This window comes from Harpia harpyja, chromosome 21 (assembly GCF_026419915.1).
Source record: "Harpia harpyja isolate bHarHar1 chromosome 21, bHarHar1 primary haplotype, whole genome shotgun sequence".
NCBI lineage: Eukaryota > Metazoa > Chordata > Aves > Accipitriformes > Accipitridae > Harpia > Harpia harpyja.
This window is the reverse complement of record NC_068960.1, coordinates 6,161,196-6,182,539: the sequence shown is the minus strand read 5'-3', so window position 1 is coordinate 6,182,539 and position 21,344 is coordinate 6,161,196. Positions and strand designations below refer to the sequence as shown.

At 44.7% G+C, this 21,344-nt stretch overlaps 1 protein-coding gene across 3 annotated transcripts in view; it reads right to left on the bottom strand.

The window, feature by feature from the left end:
• The window catches only part of MAD1L1 (mitotic arrest deficient 1 like 1), a 385,605-nt gene that overhangs the window by 114,123 nt on the left and 250,138 nt on the right, over positions 1-21,344 (bottom strand). For all 3 annotated transcript variants that reach the window (XM_052773151.1, XM_052773153.1, XM_052773154.1), the window contains one exon: positions 13,747-13,954. In XM_052773151.1, the coding sequence (XP_052629111.1) occupies positions 13,747-13,954 (208 nt within the window). The remainder of the gene's footprint in view (positions 1-13,746; positions 13,955-21,344) is intronic.

The following is a 21,344-nucleotide window of genomic DNA, read 5'->3' as shown; positions in this document are numbered from 1 at the left end:
GCTCAAGAAGTGGGCCCATGTGAACCTCATGAGGTTCAACAAGGCCAAGTGCAAGGTCCTGCACATGGGTCGGGGCAACCCCTGGTATCAATATTGGCTGGGAGATGAAGGGATTGAGAGCAGCCCTGCAGAGAAGGACTTGGGGATACTGGTGGATGAAAAGCTGGGCATAAGCCAGCAATGTGCGCTCACAGCCCAGAAAGCCAACCATATCCTGGGCTGCATCACAAGAAGCATGACCAGCAGGTCGAGGGAGGGGATTCTGCCCCTCTGCTCCGCTCTGGTGAGAGCCCACCTGCAGTTCTGCGTTCAGCTCTGGGGTCCTCAGTACAGGAAAGACATGGACCTGTTGGAGCGGGTCCAGAGGAGGGACACAAAGACGATCAGAGGGATGGAACACCTCTACTATGAGGAAAGGCTGAGAGAGCTGGGGTTGTTCAGCCTGGGGAAGAGAAGGCTCCTGGGAGACCTTATTGCAGCCTTTCAATACTTCAAGGGAGCCTATAAGAAAGAAGGGGACAAACTTTTTAGTAGGGCCTATTGCAATAGGACAAGGGGTAATGGTTTTAAACTAAAAGAGGGTAGATTCAGACCAGATATAAGGAAGACATTTTTTATGACAAGGGTGGTGAAACTGGCACAGGTTGCCCAGAGAAGTGGTAGATGCCCCATCACTGGAAACTTTCAAGGTCAGGTTGGACGGGGCTGTGAGCAACCTGATCGAGTTGAGGATGTCCCTGCTCATTGCAGGGGGGTTGGACTAGATGACCTTTAAAGGTCCCTTCCAACCCAAACTATTCTATGATTCTATGATTTTTTTACATGTAGAGCACTGCAATCTGATCTTAAGAGTCCAGTTTCCTCAGAAGGCCACATATTACGGACTGGACTCGAGTTACAACACCTACTCCAAGACTGACACTGTAAGAAACTCTGAAACAGCTACGGTAGACCCAGTTTCTGCTGCTCCCCCAACAAGCCCACTTAAGAGCATGAAGCTCAGCCCCTGCCTTATACTCCAGCAAGTTAACGCGAGTCAGACTGCCCCTCTAATACAGCTCTGATTTAAACTAACAACAGTATGAGAGGTTTTTAGTTCTTCCAGAGCTGCCTGATGGAAGGAATTGCTGCCCAAAGATTAGTGCCACAATCTTTTTAGACTCTGCAAGCAAGAAAAGCTAGCGTGGAGACTCGTGCCCACCTCCCATGGGTGCTGCGAGTCTTAATTAGTATCTCTAGCATACTCAGAGACCTTTGGACAGAGGGTGCTACAGAAGTGGAAAATATTATCATCATTATGCCTGCTACCACAAGTGCCGGCATTCAAGGCAGAGACTTCACAGCAGATGGTGAAGTCGCTAGCACGGCTGGCTGCAGTTATAATTTCCCTCATCACAGACTCTCCTTGTTGGAGCAGGCTTCACCTCCTGATGTCTGAAGAGCAAAACAGAACCTACGCTGACAAGACTGCATCGTGCCGGTCAGTATTGCTGACACATTCAAACCGGCCAGCACTCAAACCACTAGAAAGTAAATCATCCAAGGGACTTTCTAATTAAAAAGAGCTTCACTTTCATGGCAATGCTTTCTCCTACCTGTCACAGCCAGCCCTCCCCTGAATTCTGATCATTAAAGGGAAAAAACAAAGAATTAGTCAGCTTTTGTTAAGTGTCAAACATTCTCACTCTAAACCATGAGCAAAACAAGGAGAAACATTTCCTAGCTCTCAGAGCAACTTTATACCTTCCTAAACACTATTTCTGTACCTCTTGCTAATTGCTCATTTGCCCTGGTTTTATGGAACAGCCTGGCTCACTCCGCCTTTGACAGAGGAGAACAGCAGTGTTTAACATGCTGCAATAAGTGGGATACGCGTAGTTCTAATTTTTATCCTTATTTACTTCTAACTGTTGGGGTTAGCAGCCTAGGACTCAGAGCTACCTGAGGCGTAACTAAGATGCCATTAGCTTTAAATCTGTTCCCAAGTGCTGCAAGCATCCTCTCCATTTGGCTTAGGATACCACCTTGCAGATGAAGACTTTGCATACATGCTTAAAATTTTTCATTTCCCCCAAAACTTCCTAGGGACTCCAGAATACAAGCACAGGGTAATGCTCCCTTCCTCTTCTCTGTGGGTTTTTCAGGTTGTATAATGCGAAGGATCCTATAGTAGAAAGAATTGCTTTGAAATGGAAGCAAAGAGTAATCTCCACTACTCCTTGTGGCACCATGGAAGTCCAAATACATTCTGCAGGGAGCTTGTGAACGCATCAGCACACTGCCCACGTACCGAGAAAGGACATCATCATGGAAACAACCTGACCAGGAGTAGCCCACGTGTCTTACGCAGATCTAACATCACCAGTTCTAACTTAGGATTTATTTTTACCGATTTTGTAAAACAAGATGGAAATTTCCCCTCACCTAAATTCTGCCTCATTTCAGGGAAGTCATCGCAATATGGCAGTCTAAAAGGGGAATCACACGCCGTTGTCATTATCGGCCTATTCAGAAAACCTTTGCTGAATCTTTCAGATCTCCGCATCGCCTTTGATGCCACCAGCGGCGAGATTTTTGATGACACATCCGCAGTCTCTAGCAAAGGTGGATACTGCCACTGCCTCCGGCCCTTCCTTATGGAAGTCTCTGATCTATTTAACTTAAATACTTCTGCTGCACACCTATGATGGTATCTGATCATCGCAGAAGGTAACTTTACAAAGTTGCATACCTACCCAATAACCCACCATGCTACAGTACTCCAACAGGATGCATCAAGACTCTTCTATTCAATACAGCCAGAAACACACTTAGACAGCCAGAGAGTGAAAAGGCAATTCGTGAATCTGATTTCAACCAGCTTTTCATCTGTCTGATTTTCATCCATCGAGCTGGAGCTGGTTGTATATAAGAATGAATATGCTGTTCCCTAATAGAGGCTCAATTGACTTACTGCTCTCTAACTGGAGATCATGCCAGATAACCTGGCACTGAAATGGAGAAAATGTGGAAACACTGAAATAGCGAGTGAAGACTGCATCAGCTGCTGTGACTACATAAACCACACCAGGTAGCTTTAAGTTTAGTCTAATGGATTGCTCCCAGGTGCTCAGAAATCCCTGATGGACCAGCACGACCTTCCCCTGAGTTTTAAGACTTGCTATGATTTAACCCCATGCCTTCGCCTCCTTGGCACAAAATCACACCAGAAGCATGAGATGACAGCACCAAAGCCAGCACCGTGCAGAATGCTGCCATCTACTTACTGATCTGTGCCATGCCAGGAGCTCATCACAGCAGCACTCTGGCCGCTGTACAGTCCACTGGTGGATTCCCAAGGGGACTGCAAGGTGCTGGCTTTTTTCCAAACGAGCTGAGAGGGTCTTACGCCTTTTTGTTTAGGACACCGTGGGATCAGTAACCACTGGACAAGTTGCCCAGAATACCTGGATGTTAGCAAACCAGGTCAATAGGTGTGAAGATACTGAGAGAGGCTTCTCTCCCTTCCTACTGACATTCTTATGTCAGCACCACATTCAAAAGGCTATCACAACGTTATCACATCATGGTACTGATGTCAGTGCCATGATTAAGATGGCAAAGTAATTACAAGTGTCTGCTTTTATGCACTGATTGCTTTCCAAATAAATGTTCTCCATTCCAAATAAGTCTACTATGGATTAACATTTCTCCTACTTGCTCACCGCCTAGAATGTATTTGATTAGAGAAGTCTGATCAAAATTCTGCTTGACCATTTTTCAGAACTTCACCATTTTTCTTTTCCTCATCAGGAAGAAAAGTGTATCCATTAGTTAACCTTTTCAAACACATTCTTTTTGTAGTCTAATTCAAAGAAGGATTATACAAAAATCGTCAGACTTGGCATGTGAATAGCTTTTTGTGAGCGCAGGGAACAAGCATTCATATATCAGAACATCAGCATGGGGAGATAAGGGTAGCTGTATACGTGCATGCTTATCTGAATGCAAGATCAGTCCTGTGAACCAGCATAAACACCAAGGACAGAATCCATATATTGATGTAATTCTTAGTGGTACTAGTGCATTTGTGTGAATTTGCAATTCAATAAAGCTTATTCCTTAAAAAGAAAATAAGAAGTTAAGGATATAATTCAAGGTCTATTGAGATCAACAGGAATTTTTTCCATTGCATTTGAATATAGCTCCCTCTCCCTCCCTCCCAACATGTCTACTAGAATACTAAGAAAGAAATTACCTGGAATTTGTTTGTACCGTTTTTAAACAGACCAAGAAATTCTCAATCCTTTTAGTCTGATTTCTAAAATCCAAAGCTCTCCTTTCTTCCATGGCTAACATTTCATGTATTTTAATCCACATTAGTTTCATACCAAATAAAGTCATTGAAAATACTACAAATACATGTGGGTGACAAATGAACTGATGCAGGAAACATAACTTTGAATCTCCTGACTTTTATGCAATTAAAATATCAACTTAATTGTTGGATCTGTGTAGCTTCTCTCATTTTAATATGTAAATCAGTCTCTATTACTCTATAGCTCAAAGAATGTGTTACTCGGCTTACTTGATTAGGCTGGGAATTGCTGGTCCTGCTGTCACTATGTTTACACTTTAGTGACAAGTTTGCACATCAAATTCACATAATGCAATGTCATCAACTTACTCATCAAATATAAACTTCTTAAATACAGCCGCTGCTCTAGAATATTGAAACAGCCTTATTTTACTTCATTTACAGCCCCTAAATAATCAGAGTAAGTGAAATGAAAAATTTGGAACACAACTGGAAACCAGTATCTCCCAGAAAAAACAGCTTCCCACAGAGAGACACGTAGGTAAACCAGAAAAACAGCCCGTGCAAAAAGTTACCTTTCAGCTTCTGAATTTTAGTTGCACGTGTTTGCCCTTTAAAATGTGGAACAAGTAGAGATACTTTATTTCTCAGTCTCCACACATTCACCCCACCTCATTTGGGATTCACTGTTAAGGAGTCCCTATTTATTCTGTGAAGACAGTCAGATTTCAGCTCCCGGCCACATATACTTACCTGGAAATTGAAATGAGGACTCCAGAGAAAAACAGCAAGTTCAGTAATTTTTTTCCCCGTTATGAACCTGCCATAACACGAGTACTGCCGTCTTGGATAGTATCGAGAGGAAAGTGTAACTAAGTTCAGTATTTTCCCATTCCTGACATCTTTCCTGAATCTAATAAACATCCCTAACCAAGGGGACATTCACCTTGCCAGCACAAAGCTTTTCAAGATGTTCCCGATAACCTCAACACCCCTTGCAAAGCTCCTCGACTAGATTTCCACTACTCTCTACTGCTCACAAAGGCATCAAGCTTTAATTTCCAGAAGAAACAATACATTGACAAGATGCGGAGCAAAGATCTGAGGCTCTCCCCTGCCTGAGCGCTCTGCCATGCTGGCAGGCTGGTTTTTCTAATGTCAGGGAAATAGTGTCGGCCTGAATTTGAGACATCAGCACAAGCCTTTCTTCTCAATCCTGCTGATGAATGAAAGAGCATTTTCAATTGTGTACATCCAGAGGCCTTATGGCACATCGTTCCTAATCAAAAGCTGCTCTGTGATGCAAACTGCTGTAAGAGGCAGCTCATATCACAACCCCGCAGGATCCAAAGGGCAGCTGCAGATAATACTGCATTTCCTTCCCTTGAGGAGAAATGCTGGACTGAAGAGATCTAGCGGGAGCATCCTGACTGCTACATAGCCACCAAGAAGGCAACAACCAAATAACGAGAGCTTGACTCAAATACCCGAGCAGGAAAACACAACTGCCAAAGTTTACCAAGACCCATAAATCTCAACAGCCTGTTGGCTTGTCTACGGTTGATAAAGAAACCATCAGCACAGCGGGATATAGAAGAACCAGAGGGATGTAGAAGAGCTACGGCTATGAAGGGTGCTATCTGCAACGTGGCAGTTTCCATACGGTACAAATTTGATGGTGTTTTATAGGGATTTGGGGGGGGGGGGTGGGAAGGGGTTAAAACATGGGAGAGAGAGTTTTGGGGTCCTTCCACTGCTCATTGACTTCTCTCCTTGCAAAGGCTCTGAACTTCCCCCGGTTATAAATGAAGGAGCACAGCTACTTCTGGGGGCTACTTCTGGTGGTGAGAAGAATTCCTCCTCATGGTCACTTCATGTTTCTCTCAGCTATTGATGGACTGGGAACTAGAAACTCAAGTCAGCAGGCTTAAAAATATTGTTTCTATCACTGGTTCTCCTCCAAAGCCACATACAGAGTAAGCCAGGAGGAGACAGAATACTCCCTGTCAGCCCAGGTTTCTCCACACATTTTCTCTTGATTTATCTGGTCCCAGAAGTTACCTCTAACCTTGCTACCTGCCTATCTGTAATGACATTAGCTACCTCTAACCTTCCCATCGACTTCAGCAAAGGTGACCTCTTCCTTCTCAGATGTAACACCACGACTTTATTGCATCAGTACTGAGTAAGGAAAGTGTATCTGCCTAGGAAACAAGTAGCCTTCTCCCTAGCAGTATTTTCTTGCAGTGCTACTCATTTCCACTACACCCAGTTTCAAGGCAGGATCTCTAAGCCCAGAGACCCTTCCCTTGGAAGCCTCCTTCCTCATACTGCTACAGAAACCATTGTAGATGTTCTCATAGTTCAGTGTTTAAATTTGGTCACCCTCATCACATATACTTTTTTATTTTCTATTTCCTTCTCCCTCCCAACTTATTTTACTATTTCCTTCTTGGTAAGGTGGCTTTATATTCTCTGGAGCGAGGCTTCAACTTCTACTAAATATTTTGTAATCAACTTCTACACAGTGCCTAGCAAGAGGGTAGGAGATGCTTTAAAAAAACAAGCCCTTGTAAGAATCACTGGAGCTGTATGTAGGCATTATGGAGGTTCACAGGCTGCCTCTTACAAAAGCAGAAAGACTGAGGCCTCCAGGAACTCCACACGTGAATTGGGTGGAAAAAAGGGGCCAGGAAGAAATCCTGTAGCTCTTTTGCTTTTTGTGAAGGCTAAGTACAGTCTGGGTAGTAACCTTTGACTGACACCAAGTTTTACACATTCAGTAGCTACAACGGAACTACATTACAGGATTTATTACAAACCTCCAGCTCCCTGGACAGCAGACGGAGTCTGAAAGTCCCAGCAGTGTCTCACTGGCACCTCCCATCACAGTTTCACAAGAAGCAGCAGGCTTCAGCCATCCTCGGGGGTTTGTTCGGTCAACAACCCCTGTCTGCCCGCTCGTGTCCCGGCCGTTCGCAGCACACAGATTAAGTCGTGCTCGGGGGCAATTCTCTCTGGTTGTTTAACAGACTCATGGCATGCTGCCATAGGCAGAGCACACTGTTTTGAATATATTCAGTGCTGCATGACTTCATATCTGTGTTATCTCCAAAAAACCTTGGGAATCTATCTGGATGACAAATGCTATATATGATAAAAGCAACTTTTTTTTAACCTGGGAACATTTCTTTCAGCCCTCTTGAGGTACTATACTTTCATTCAAGCCAGAAAACGTGGTTCTTCATAGGCACCTGCACTGACTTCAGTAGTGCAGAGCATTTACCATCAAAGGCCACGCTGTTGCTGAATCAGGACACATGAAGTCTTCAAGGTATTCTTCCCTTGTGGCTGGGCTGCCCAAATCTATTGACACCATTGTAATGTAAAAGGGTTTTATAGACTCTGCCCACAAACTACTGTAACGCTGTCAATCTTGAAGTACAGGAGGTCCCAACTTGGCTATAGTCTTTTAGGAAAACAGGTATATTTAGCAGCCCCACCTCGTTACCTATAGTGCTGGGCTGGGACAAAGGGATATGGATGATAAGGAAGGAAATCAAAGTAAGCTGTATTTAAACTACCAGCTTATTCCCAGTCTTAATATACTATTCAGATCCCAGACTGGTCTAAATGTCTTTCAGTAGAGAAACTAGCACCATAAAAACAATAATGATAATAACTAGCTGAGAGGGGAGGGCATTGCCCCAAGGAGGCACTGCTCTTCAGCTGCCGAGTCAGCATGGGAAGGCAGGCAGGCTCTGAGTGGGTCAGGCAAAGCAGCTCCCAAGGACTGTTGCTAATAACACTCATCCTGTGTGCTACTTCCCATATCATTTGCGTTTTGCACATTATAGCTATGCAACATTTCTGATGCAGGTAGCAGTAGGGAATTATTTCTTCCCCCATCGAGAACATGTGGCCATCTCTAGAGTGAAAGAGGACAGAACTTCATCAGTGCACAACAAAACACCAGAGGCAAAGACAACCTCTTTATAAACTTCAGAAGAAATTGGGATATGCAGAAAGCAGTTACTTTATTGAAATACAGACAGGGCACAAAGGCTAACATCCTGCTCTTACCAAATGTCCCTTAACATTTGAAGACAGCAAATGCCCTGGACCTCAACTTTGCGTCTCTTTAGAAAGAAGGCAATTCCTTCAGTACAAACTGAAGGGGAACAGGCATGTTAAACATCATTGAGAGAAGTGTCACCTCATGAATCCTTCCTCTGCATTAGGAAGAGGCATTACATGACCTAAGAAGAGCTGCCCTCTATGCACTCAACTGGCCCAACCTTGTTTGACCAGCGAGATGCTGGGAGCCATCAGCACAAAGTGAGATACGGATGCTGTGCTTGCACGTGTGCACCCAACAACTAAGGTCAAAGGAAAATCCTTCATCAGGTGGGCTCAGGTTTCATTTGCAGGTGCAGCCCTCACGATGTGTGGATTTCCTATACACAGATGGTAGGAAGAACCAAGGCTTCCAAGCACCAACAGCTCAGCCAACTGTGGATGGAGAATGGCAACTTCTAAATTCCATCTGCTCCTTTTTTGTTGCCTTCTGTACTCAGAAACACATTCATCAGAAGCACAAGCATGCTGGGACAGTGACAAATTTTACCATCTCTGGCTTGTCACTTCAACAAGATTAGATTATTTTAATATTAATTCATTACCCAATTTAATTCCAATTAATTACATTTTTACAAGGCCCTGACATGGCAGTGATGCTGGAGACAGCCTCTGCTGAACACCAGATGTAGCATCTCCGTTAGGGTCAAACACCTGCCTTAGAGTGAGATTCCCCAGTCCTTCATCAAGGACCCCCCTTTTCCTACTTTTCCCCAACAAGGGGAAAAAGGACACTGAAACCATTGAGATGGATGAATAGCTTTCCTTTTTGGTGGGATTATGTTCAGGAAAACAGTTCACTTCCAAAATTCTCCACAGATGGTTGAAAACAGAGTTGATTTCCCCATCCTCCTTCCTGGCAGGGGTGCCAGCCCGTCTCTCAACAGAAAGAATATTAAAAGCACTTTTCCTCCTTCTCACAGGGGAGGCTGCATGAAAGAAGGGAATGTTCCACTGTGCCGATGGGATAGCAATAAATCATAAGAGCTCATGGAAAATTCGCATTACTGTACCCTTTAGTCAGGAACCAGCTTCCACGAGTCATCCACTCCTACCTTCAAATACACTACTTTTAAAATGAGAACACGAATGGAAATAATCAGCACCTGAAGCATTCTCATTTCTACCTATGCTTTGCTACAATACACAAGTCATTACTTCTGTCAGCTCCCCATTAGCTGCCACCTACCTATTTGCTTGCAACAAAGAGACTGAACTCTATCTCTAGCAGTGCCAGAGAAGAAAAATCAGGAGGTCCACCAGGACCACATGAGACAAAAAAGGAAGATCTAAACAGAAATGGCCTGGAGAGAAGCAGAAAAAAACAGGAAAAGCTATGGAGCTGGAAGAAAAAAGGCAGAAAATGCAGCCTGAAATACAGAAGGGGGGCCAGGGGGAAGGTGTGAAGAGCATGGGAAAGAGAAATGCAGAACTGGAACAGATTCCAAATCTGGGCAGTGATGCCCCATGCCGCCTTTCCAAAGCTGTTACAATCTGCATCCCTGTTTCGGAGACAGGAGGACTCAGAGCCTCTCCCCAGATGGCAGCCTGACCTTGGTGCACCCTGCTCTTACACAACCCAGACCCAGGCAGCCGCCGGGAGAGAAACAGAACACCCATAAAGTTACAGCCCTTTCCCGTAATGCGGCTGCAACAGATCTGCCCCATTAATACTGCACAACACCGCATGCAAATTTATACTTTGAAAAAGGACGGCATGTTGTTACAGCTCACATTGTTCAAACCTCTCCTTTGCAATAGCGCTGGTACCTATTTTAATAGAGACTATTACGGCATAAATGAGAGGAAAGGACCACTGAACTACGTGGCAAGTTGCCAGGTCGTGCTGCAGCCTCCAGTGGTTATGCTCAAAGAGATTTAAAGTCCAGCATAACCTTGATTTTTAATAGAGTCACATTTAATGAGCTTTAACGTCCACAGTAATAATTTCCTTATTACCTATCCAGGAGTCGGAACCATGATCAGAAAAAACATGCTGCACTCCAGTCCAATGAAAGAATTTAATAACGGCCAATACGTTATTATCAAAACCATCAACATGATTGTCCTTAATGCCTTTTTTTGGTTGGTATAATTATAATTCTTTGAACCTTAAGCGTAATTGTTGCAGATCACACACACATAAGCTTGCTGAACACAGCAAACCTGACTGGCTTGAGGCCACCCAAATCCCTCACCTCTGCCAATAAGCCATTCAGGGTGTATGGCAAAATAGGACAATAAAATCTTACATTTACCTCTATCTGTCAAAAGGCAAAATGCAAACTTACATATGACCTTTGTTGTATTCCCAGCTTTTATCCATACTTTTCCTACTCTGTCCTCGGTCTCACTTCATCCCATTCGACTCTGACACGAGGGACGTCCCACCTCCAAAGCTCAGAGAACCGAATTTGCCTTTTGCATGTGTCATACAAATGAGATGGATAAACAGACATATGGGTATTGCAGCTGACAGAAAGGGGTGCAAGAAAATTTCTAATTTTTGTTATTTTTGTACAGAAACAGCTCCACAAACCTCACTGAAACCTGCTCCCTTATTATGCACGATAAACCTCCCTCCCCAAGGCAGCCAATTGCACAGTGACAAACAGAGCAGAGGGAGTTTCTGCCACACGCTCCCCATTTCACACCTTGAAAATATACTAAAATGGAAGGCATATGGCAGCCGTTCCTGTGAGCAGAGCTGTTGAGATCCTAAGAAAACAGTGAAAGCTGGATCTTCCATTTCTTATCCAGAGGGAGACAGTGTAAGTTTTCTGGCCACGCGAATCCATGTTGTTAAACCACGCCTTGAACAGCTGTTGCATCCACACTGCAGATGCTGCGTGAGTTAAGCAGGAGAGAGACAACGCAAAAATGGATGCAGCTTGCATAGCGTGCTTGATGAGTTGTCCCTTAACCCACCAGGAGCTCTGCCCTGCCCCAGCAAGAAGGCCAAATCTGGCATTCATCTGGCTAATTTAAAGCCAGCTCAGATATGCCTACTAACCTTGCACAGTCAGTGCCAGAACACCCTCAGCATCTTCTGCACATCCTAATATACACCGTCTTCACCCTCCGACCATGCTGCTGAATGCTCCCACAGCAGAAAGGAGGGTTTAGGACTATTTATGGCAACGTTCCCCGTGCACGACAGTGATGCACACAAGTACATAAAATACAAGAAAAAACCCAAGATCCTTCCATATAACCTAGCTTATGATACACATGCCCTGGTCTCAAAGACAGTCATGCACAGCGCTCCTCCATCCTTCATTCACAGCTCTTTTTCCCATTTTGTTTACATGAACCACTTCCATATGCACTTACAGGGGCCTCCTGTGACTGTGATAAATGACACTGAAGTATTTCTCACACTGCTAGGCTCTGCAACTGGTGCTTTCTCCCATTTGAGTTGGTGACCAGAAGTCAGAACGATGTAGCATGGGACTGGGGCAAAAGGAAAAAAAGCATCACATATATGAGAGGCTGGAAACACCCTGAAACCCAGTGAGCTGTTTGTTTTCCTGTCGGAATCAAAGGCAGAAGAGAAAACAGCTTTAAAAGTGCATCCCTTATGAGCTAAAGACAAACCTGGTAACATCCCAGCACAAAAGCACCTCACAAACAGCTAAAAGCAACTGTGTGAAAGGCAGCAGAATAATAATTATGAATAACAAATCACAGGAGGCATACGTGAGAAACGCATTCCCCCAGAAGAAATGGTCTAATTACTGTAGATGATACCCCAGAGGTTCATTCATCAGCGGCAGAGACAGAGAGTTGACCTCACGTCTGCATCCTCTCTGCCCCTGACCGGCACTCTCCTCCCGGGGCTCGAGGGGCACTGTCAGCCGAGTGGATCTGCAGCATTAGATGTGCCAGGTACTCGGGGGCATAACGACAGACAAGGGCATTGGGCAGCAGCATCTGCTGTAATTTAAAAACCAGTGCATTTCAAATACAAATTGCAATGCAAGAACTATCCCCGAGAACTGCTCGAGTCTCACCGGGGTCCGAGACTGGAAGCTCCTATGGGCAAAGGCAGCCTTCCCTAAACGTTCAGGAAGCGTTTAATGCTTACGCATTTGTTAGAGCATCCACTAGCAACAGTGACAAACTGTCATTATACCTCTAACATCCAGTCAGCTCTTCACTTTATAAACCACCCCATCTACACTTCTCACCATCACATTTTTAAGGCTATATAGTACCATAATCCACTGTGAGATGCCGGAACAAACGCATTCTTAGCAGTAGTAAAGTACTATTGTTTGAGCAATGGGAAAACAAGCAAGCTACTTTCAGAGAATTTTGGTGTCATAACAGTGAAAGATATTTTCTTCTGTGTATTTTCTTTAAAACAGGACTCTGCCATTTTGTGGGTCTCAAGTCTCCAGCACACATGGCCTTCTAGGAAAGCTCTGCCCTCTTAGCCTCATCTGAGGGAGGATGCTGACCTCTGGACACTGACCATGTACGTGCTGCTGGAATACAACAGGTTAGCTCCACATGGACCTTCAGCTCTCTTTTATTTTTCTCTTCTCTAACAAAAATGTTTTGAGGGAAAAACATGTGAGAGAGTTACAGCAGTAAGATCTCTTGGGCTCTGCAGCGTGACTCAACTCTACCTGGTCCCCTCGCAGTGTAGGTGATGGGTCACATTTTATTGATATCCTTACCTTGATTTACAGAGTCTGAGAGCATATCTGGAGGAGTTGGCTTTGGGGTTACTGTACTAGAAAGTCTCATTCAGGTATGTGAAGAGAAGACAGACTGTACTGGAGGAGAGCCACAGATTCTGTGAAATGTATTTAGCTCGGTGAAAGATGTACTCTATTTTCATGGAGTATTGAATGTAGCTGTGATTAATGGGGCACATATACACTGATAAACAATATTAATTTGTTTTAAGCCAGGTCTGAAAAGATTTCAACCAACTGCTTCCCTGCAGCTATGAAAGTTATTTCCTACTGTCTGTACTACCTCAAAGGCTAAACCAGCTCTGAAAGGAAGGAAATATTTCCTTTTACTCCATGAGCAGCACCAGCCTATGAAGGCTGTTGTATTGGTATTTCATTTATCATGAGCAAATGATATGGATTATTATTATTTATCCTTACCACCTACCCTCTGCACCAAACTGCCACACATTCACTCTCTCCTGCATCAACCAAGCTTTTTTCATTTGCCTTATAACCATTCCATCAAGCACACTGTCTGCAATGTCTCCATCTGCTTCTGCAGTCAGTTCCTCTGGCAGTACGGATGAGTAAGTGCATCTTCATGATCAGAAGCCAGCAGCCTACCTGCAATTTCTTGTGGTGACTGAAAACTCCCAACTCCTTCCAAATTCCCAGGGATGGAGCCGCCTCCTTCGAGCACCCTCACCAGCTCCCTCAGCCTTTCACACTCCTCCTGGAGTTGCTGCTGCTCCTCCTTGCGCTGCTGCTTGGCCAAGCTCGCTGGATTCATGCTGAAATGAAGAACTTTGGTTCTGCTGGGGTCGTAGTCACCCTGCGTGGCAGAAACAACAGAAGCATATTGAGTAACTGATCCAACCGCCAAGTCCACCCAACCTGTACCACTCTTTGTGTGAAGACAAAAAATGTTACAGCAGGAAAAGGGACACTGACGCAGCGATAATGTTTTATTCCAACAGTTGAAGTCAGCCAAACCCAGTATTGCTTTTCCTTCTCTTGCTACTCTCTCTTTCAAAAAAAACCAAACAAAAAACCCAACCACCACAAAAAAAACCCCCACTCAACAGAGCTTGCTCCCTGGCTGACACCTCCACAGTTAAATTTAATTCCAGAAATGAAGTTTTATAGCTGTATTTTAAATCTCTTGATAGCAGGAGATTATAATGAACACACAGATACACCCTTAAACTACAGCAGGACACCCAGTACTAGCCTAATTTATTACTCGTACGAGCCAGCAACATCCATATGACTCCAATGGTGGAGTCATTAGCAAGTTGTATCAGCTCGTCCCAAGCAAGTGAACAGATATTTCATTTTATACTTTCTTCTCAGAGGTGAGTTGTATTTATAGCAGTTTAAATAGTCAGTCAAGTCCTAAGATAGTAAATTAATATTCTTTCAAAGTGAGACAAAAACACTGATGTTACATTTGTGATTTCAGAAGGACAATTTTCATATAAACTACAGGAAGCCTCACGACCATAAAAGTAGTAAAGCATGTACTAATGCTGGCTTCCACGGCACTCTGCCCAGCTGAAACCCTATAGCAGCGCCTGCATAAAAAGGCATTTTATATGGTAATATTTTTCCTTCAATTAAATCTCAGGACCTAAAGTGATTTTGTAAACATTAATTAACCCTCAAGAGCAGCATGAGGTAGGTATTATCCCAATTTTATCATTTCATTTTCATTAAAGATGTGCTAGAAATTTATGTGGGTTTTTTTCATGCAAACCAGAGCAGAGACTGAGCAACTTCATCCTGAATTGCTGGTCATTGCTGGTAAGAGACCCCAGAAGACGCCATTCCCAAACATCTTTTATTGAAAATACTCCATCCACATACTGTAAAGCACCTCTGCTCACAGCAGGGAGTGAACTGCCGAAACTCGCCACCCCAGAGCCTGGCAGCAGAAGCAGCACTGGTTCAAAAATGGGTTTGACAAATTCATGGAGAACAGCTCTGTCACTGGACCCTGCCAGCGGAGGGCAGGGGCACATCCTTCAGCATCTCTGGCTCCTCAGAGAGTGCGGGGGAACGCAGCCAAGTTTGTGGGCTCTCCCAAAAGAACATCTTCCATCACTGCGGTCAGAGATGTTCTGGGCTGGACGGACCACGGGTAAAGGCCAGGTGGGCACTTTTTATGTCTACATGCGACGCTTGCTACGTCTCGCAGCTGTTCGAGTGCCCTTTTGCGGGAGCCATACTGCAATTCTCCTTTAAATCCTCGCTTTCTAGACTGGGCAGAAGTTAGCTGGGCAGAAGGCAGCTGGAAGAGGTGTGCTCACCCGCAGAGACGCAGGTGCCCGTGAGCAGCGTCAGGGTCTGGGTCCAGCGGTGCCGGCAGCGCCGCGCAGGCGCTCTGGTGCTCACGGCTCCCCTGCGGTCCCCACGGCTGGCTCCCCCTCTGCCAGCTGGCTCCCAGGGCCGTGCCAGGCAGATGGGCCCCACCGCGGAGGAGAAGCAGCCAAAGCTGAGGCTGGCAGGATGCCGGCAGTTATGCAGGCAAAGGGGAAGCGCAATTTAGAGCTGGGAGAAGACGTGAAGTCCAAAAGCGCTTTTGGTCAAGAGGATGGGGTCCATGCGCTGACGAATACGAGGTTAATGCCTTCCTGCATCTACCACCAAAAATATAATTTAAACCTGCACAACTGGAAACCTTGAATTGCAATGCAACTGGCACGGAAAGCATCAGTGTACTTGGAAACCAGCAGATGCTCTCACTGCTGTGTTTCCCAGAGGAAAAAAAAAAGGGGGTATGGCTGTTCCTCATAACTACTCTGAGAAACTAATATGGTGCTCCTCGTGAGAAATCAGTTTAACCACATCTGTCCATCTGGGTAGAAGAGACAGTCATTATTTCACAGGGTAAGTATAAATTAAAAACAAAGGGAGATCTTTATCTGTATCTGTACGTCCCAGGCCAAGAGGGGGTGGGAGGAACCACCTAACACAGGAGGACATGGGAACCCCCAAAGGGCTGCCCTGGTCCAAGGAGCTCACTCCAGAGAACTAGGGAAACTGAGGCACAGAAACCTTGGGTACCCTTCCTAGATGTCTGCATACCCCACAGTCAGAGTACCTGGTCTTCCAGCCCTCGGCCACGTACCGGGTGGGTGATGCACGTTCTCATACTGCCCAAGCCTCGCGGTGCTCAGGAGACCTATGGAAACACCTGGGAGGGCAGCACTGATCTGCAGCCCCACAGCAACGGGGCTTCGTGACCCCACTTCCATGGGGAGGTTGAGACAAACAGCCTGGACCTGACAGACAGGCCATAAGGACCAAGAGAAGAAATAAACCCACTGACAGCCTTGGCCAAGAGAAATTTAGAAGAGAACTGAAGGACTGGGACCACACACAGCATCTTGGAGATGTTGAACAGAGGAAGCATGAAGACAGCTGTAACAGCAGCTTATTAGATACGTGCTCCCCAGCAACACACTGGCATTTACAAACCTGTTTCTGCACCCAGCTATCTAACTTCTCGTGCTATTTGCATTTCAGGACTCTTCCAGACAGGTCAGGACACTCCTCACTCTCATGTTTGCCTTTCAAGGGAAGAGATTCAACCCCAAAGGTTGCACAGGGGTTTATGCTGGCTGGCAAAAGGATGCTCTTAAAATCAGAGCTGCGGAGCCCGCTTCTCCCTGCACAGCCCAGTACCGCGGTATTTCTGACGAGCTGGGAAGGGCGGCTCTGGCCCCATCTCCCTCGCTAGCTGCAGCGCCAAGGTCAGGCAGAGATCACGCCGCCTCGCCCTGGCTGCCACCACCATGCTGGCTCCAGCGCACAGCGCAGAGATCGCCTGCGCTTTCATACTGCACCATCACTGCAGACGCTCACGCAAAGGCAGGAGACAGCAGAATGATCTCAGTGTGGAGGAAAGCCATGCAAACCTGGAGACTGCTGCTACTTTCCTGCCGGGACCGCTTTAACCCATGCTGCGCTAGCCTGTTTCTTTTGCAGGTTATTTGCTCTTTTAAAACATCTCTCTGGCCTTTCTATAAAGCCCTGCCATGAAGCTGCAGTGCTTTGGCTCTTACAGCTCTTTCAGCCCATTTATCCTCCCCTTTTATAACATGCCCCCTTGAAAAATCATGCTCTAAAACTCAGCACTAGGACTTAGCCTTATTTTCAGGGCTCGCCAGCACTCCTGAACACGTCACTCTGAAGCTACACTGAGACAGGTGAATCTCTTAAAAACCCACTGTGATATGAAGGCTGTGGCAGAATCCCTCTCATTTAACATTTCTGGGAAATCACTAACATGTTTGCTATGCTACTCACATTTTTGGGCTAGGGGCAGTAGCTTTCTCTTTATTCTACACAGCACACATCAAACCAGTACATTTCTCCCTACAGCTAAAATATTAGTGCTGCTGGTTTATATTATAGTAATGCCTAAAAGAAACCAAGTGAGACAGGGATCCCAGCGTGCTAGGTCCTGTACAAACTCCACAAGAAACTACCACCTAAAGCCCAAAAACCAGACAACAAAGCCTGAAGATGTGGTATGTGAGGGGAGCAGAGGTATGGAAAGATACAGTCTCCAGTTCAAGACTCCTTAGCAGCACTGTGGCAGAAATGAAAAGAAGACATGTCTTCAGCGATGACCCACCGGACTGTACCGCTGCCTTACACAGCTGCACCAAGCAGAGCGTTACTTAAGTCTCCGGGAAATTGACTGACATACTATGGATTTTCAAATAAACGCAGGCAGCTTTCCATGGAAACGGTGCAGACCAGAGCCAATTTCTGATCAGAGGGATTAGGCGCATGTGTATGTAATACCAAACAGCCAAAATGGTATCACAACTTCAATTGTTTGGAGTGTTTTTCCAAATTTCTGAAGGTTGGGAGTGACTTTGGTTGGCTCTAGGAAGAGTCATGGCTGGAAACTGCTAAATATAACAGACAGCAAAGCAGCATTAAAATCTCACTAGCATTTGAAGGAAATGAAACCCTAATGCTGGTAAGAAACCAGGGACTGAAGAAAGCAAACAACCTCCTCCTGGAATCCCTTTAGCTCTGAAAAATGTAAATTGCTGTTTTTCTCTGTTAACTGCTCTTCCCCCCGCAATAAATCAGTCTTACTGATCAGAATTTTGTCCTTTCAGTTCTGCAACAGAAGCCTGGAAAATGGTGTTTTGGGCGCTGGGAGAGAAGACCTAAAACAGATTTGCCCATTTAGAAAATCGTTTCTAAACTAGGGCTGCTGATGAGAGAGACCAAAGAGTAGCATTTGAAAGGTGTGGTACAAAAGAGATGGCCACGCTCTTTGAACAGGAGTTGGGACTCCCTGAGCAACTACCCAGGAACAGCTCCAGATGTTGCTTCTGCGCTGAACTAATACATGCAAGGAGGTATTGCTTAACAGAGTTAAAAAGCATCTTGCAACAAAGAGTAATGTATTCCCTGGTTTCTCCAAGCAGCATGAAAAGTGTGTGTCAGGTTTGGAAACTTGGCCTGAATGCGAGGATCGGCCAAATCCACTTAAGCTCATGGTGCCTTTATATAGAAATATGAGACATTTGGGGGATGCAATCAATATATGACCTATAGACAGTCCCTTTGTTGGAAAGCCACCCTGCCCCTGGTTCATTCAGTAGATAACGTGGTAGATTGTTCTGCTCGTCAGCACATCGCAGCCAGTGTCTGAGAGCGAAGATGATACATTACTGCTAGTTTCTCAGCAGCACCCCCTCTTTACCCCTATTTTTCCCAATACTTTAAAAATTGGAAATTGTAGAGATGTGAAGAGTAAATAACTTGAACTAGGGAGAACTGCTGGCGTTCATTGATTCTTCTTTCAAGGCATAACATTGAGCCAGTAACTCAGATTTGTCAGAAAAATGTACACAGACCTTCAATTTAGGAGGAAGCAATAAATATCTTGATTGATTGCAACCAAGTCTGGTTGACACTCAGTAGAAGAGTGAATTATTCATTCCTGGAAAGCAAGATGCTAACTAGCTGATTTGGTGCTTAAGGCAGCAAAACCATTTTTGTGTTCTCAGAAGGGCACCGGACATTTTACAGAGATGATTTGTTGACTCCACATGTTAATATGTTCTACAGTTTGTGAAATAACATTGTTTTGATGCGTTATCCTCAGCCTTCCAGACACATGCCCCAGGGTATGCACAGGGGCAACTCTCTCATTGACTGAGAAGAATCATCCCACCACTTCTGTCCTGATTGCGCAGTCATTATGTGAGACAGCCACCGAGATGCAACACACAAATATTGTCTTAATGCAATACGTTCTAAGCACACACTGGGACATGGCAGAACTATTTAGTAAGACTCTGGCTATCAAACTTTCTGACAAAAGACTATGGAAAAGAGAATTTGCAACAGGGCCAATTTGCCACCTAGAACAGAGGTACAAGCTCAAGTCACGATGCTGCTGCCTGCCTTCCCACTTCTATCTCCCAGCATGAAAAAAACCACCCTGAGGAGATAATTGTGCTGATGCTATGTGTCATTTTTTAAAGCTATATTATCGGCAAACAGTCAGTATGTTGGTCTACATGTTGAAATTATAGCTCAAAAATTTCCTAAGTAATCTCCCCATTAGGAAAGAATCAGTCAAGTGATGAAGCAATGAGTGAAGACAGGATTGCTTTAATCTCTGAAAACCAGAAACTTTTCTTTTAGTAGAGGAGTTGTTTAGAAGAACAATGAAAGCTGCCAGTGACAGCACCTTGAAAAGGGCTGAACTTATTCTGGCATCTCGCCTCCTGGTTGTTTGAAAACTGCACAGTCCCAATTCAGAGATGTCTTTCTCCATGAGCTATAAAAGCTTTTCTCTCTACTCGACTCACTTTCACAGACCACAGGTAAGAATAAAGTACTTAAAACCATGAGGACTACTTTACATTTGATGAAACATTCAGTGCTTAACAAGTCCATTTAAGATCTATTCATCTACTGCAGATACTTCTAATCAGAAGGTAGAACTGGTAGCAAAGGGAATAGTCTCAACTGTTGTGAATACATTTGTCTAACATCACTAATGAAATTAAAGAAGTTCATACATCCCAAGGAGGCAATGACTGTCAGGATACGATGTCAGCAAGCACTGTCAAGGATTTTCAACTGATTTCACATCCTCATAGGCTCTTCCTGTTTAATGCATTTGAAGCAAAGTTGTCAAAACCCATAGATGAGGCTGACATGCACTTAAGTGCCTTATTTTTTCATAGTCTTGATGTCTATCAACCTTAAAAGATTGTGATTTCTGAGCAGCACAATAAATTCTGGCGGAGCATATGGACAGCTGAGTTTAATCGCTACTCGCTTGCAATGCAACAGATTGTGCTTGCCCCTGCTGAGAAAAGGCTGACGATTGGAAGCTCTTCAAGGAAAGGACCATTTCTTCTTTGTGCGACTCTCACACACAGTGAGCGCCACCCAAATACAAGCAATACACACTGCTGCTTTCTTAGCTAAGGAATTTGTCTCCATGCTGACATATTAAGAGAAAAATCTCCAAGGTTTCCAGACTGGGACGCATTATTCAATACTGGGGAACTTAAATAGAAACAATCTAAGGAGCTTAGTAGATTGTATCAGCTTTAAACAAATAATGGGTCAGGAGTTACCTTGGAAGAACATCCAAAATAAAGACTGCATCTATCTGTAGCAGACAGATGGGAAAGTTTCTTAAATACAGATATAAAACACAAAGTGTCAATTGGAGGGCTGGTGGAAGGGGGGAGTGTTTGAAAAGCATCCAACCGGCCAGGGAATGCTCTTGCTTCCATTTGCTACCTCTTGTAGGCAAAAAGTAGCTTAAATTTTGAACACTAACACACAGCAGATAATTGGGTATATGCGCGTGAACGTTCGAAACTGAACTTTTGCACTCTCGAGCAGAAGATGCTACTTGCTCACTGCAAGCACAGCCTGGTTGTAAATTTTCATAAGACCTGGACTAAAACAAAAGTGGCACGTCCTGAGTCTTCCAAAGATAGAGAGACATGAGACAGAATCACTGCTTAGGATGCCGATCAGAAGCTGATCAATGATTTAGACTATTTAGGTGGGGAAAACCAGGGGCTTAGGGTTCCAGAAAGAAAAGTGGTGCTGAAAAGAGGGGTTCCTGAAAAGAGAAGTGGACCCAGAAAGAAGAGGGCCTGCAAAGAAGAAGGTGACGATCCTGGCTGGAGGAAAGATGCTGGAAGTGGAGGAAG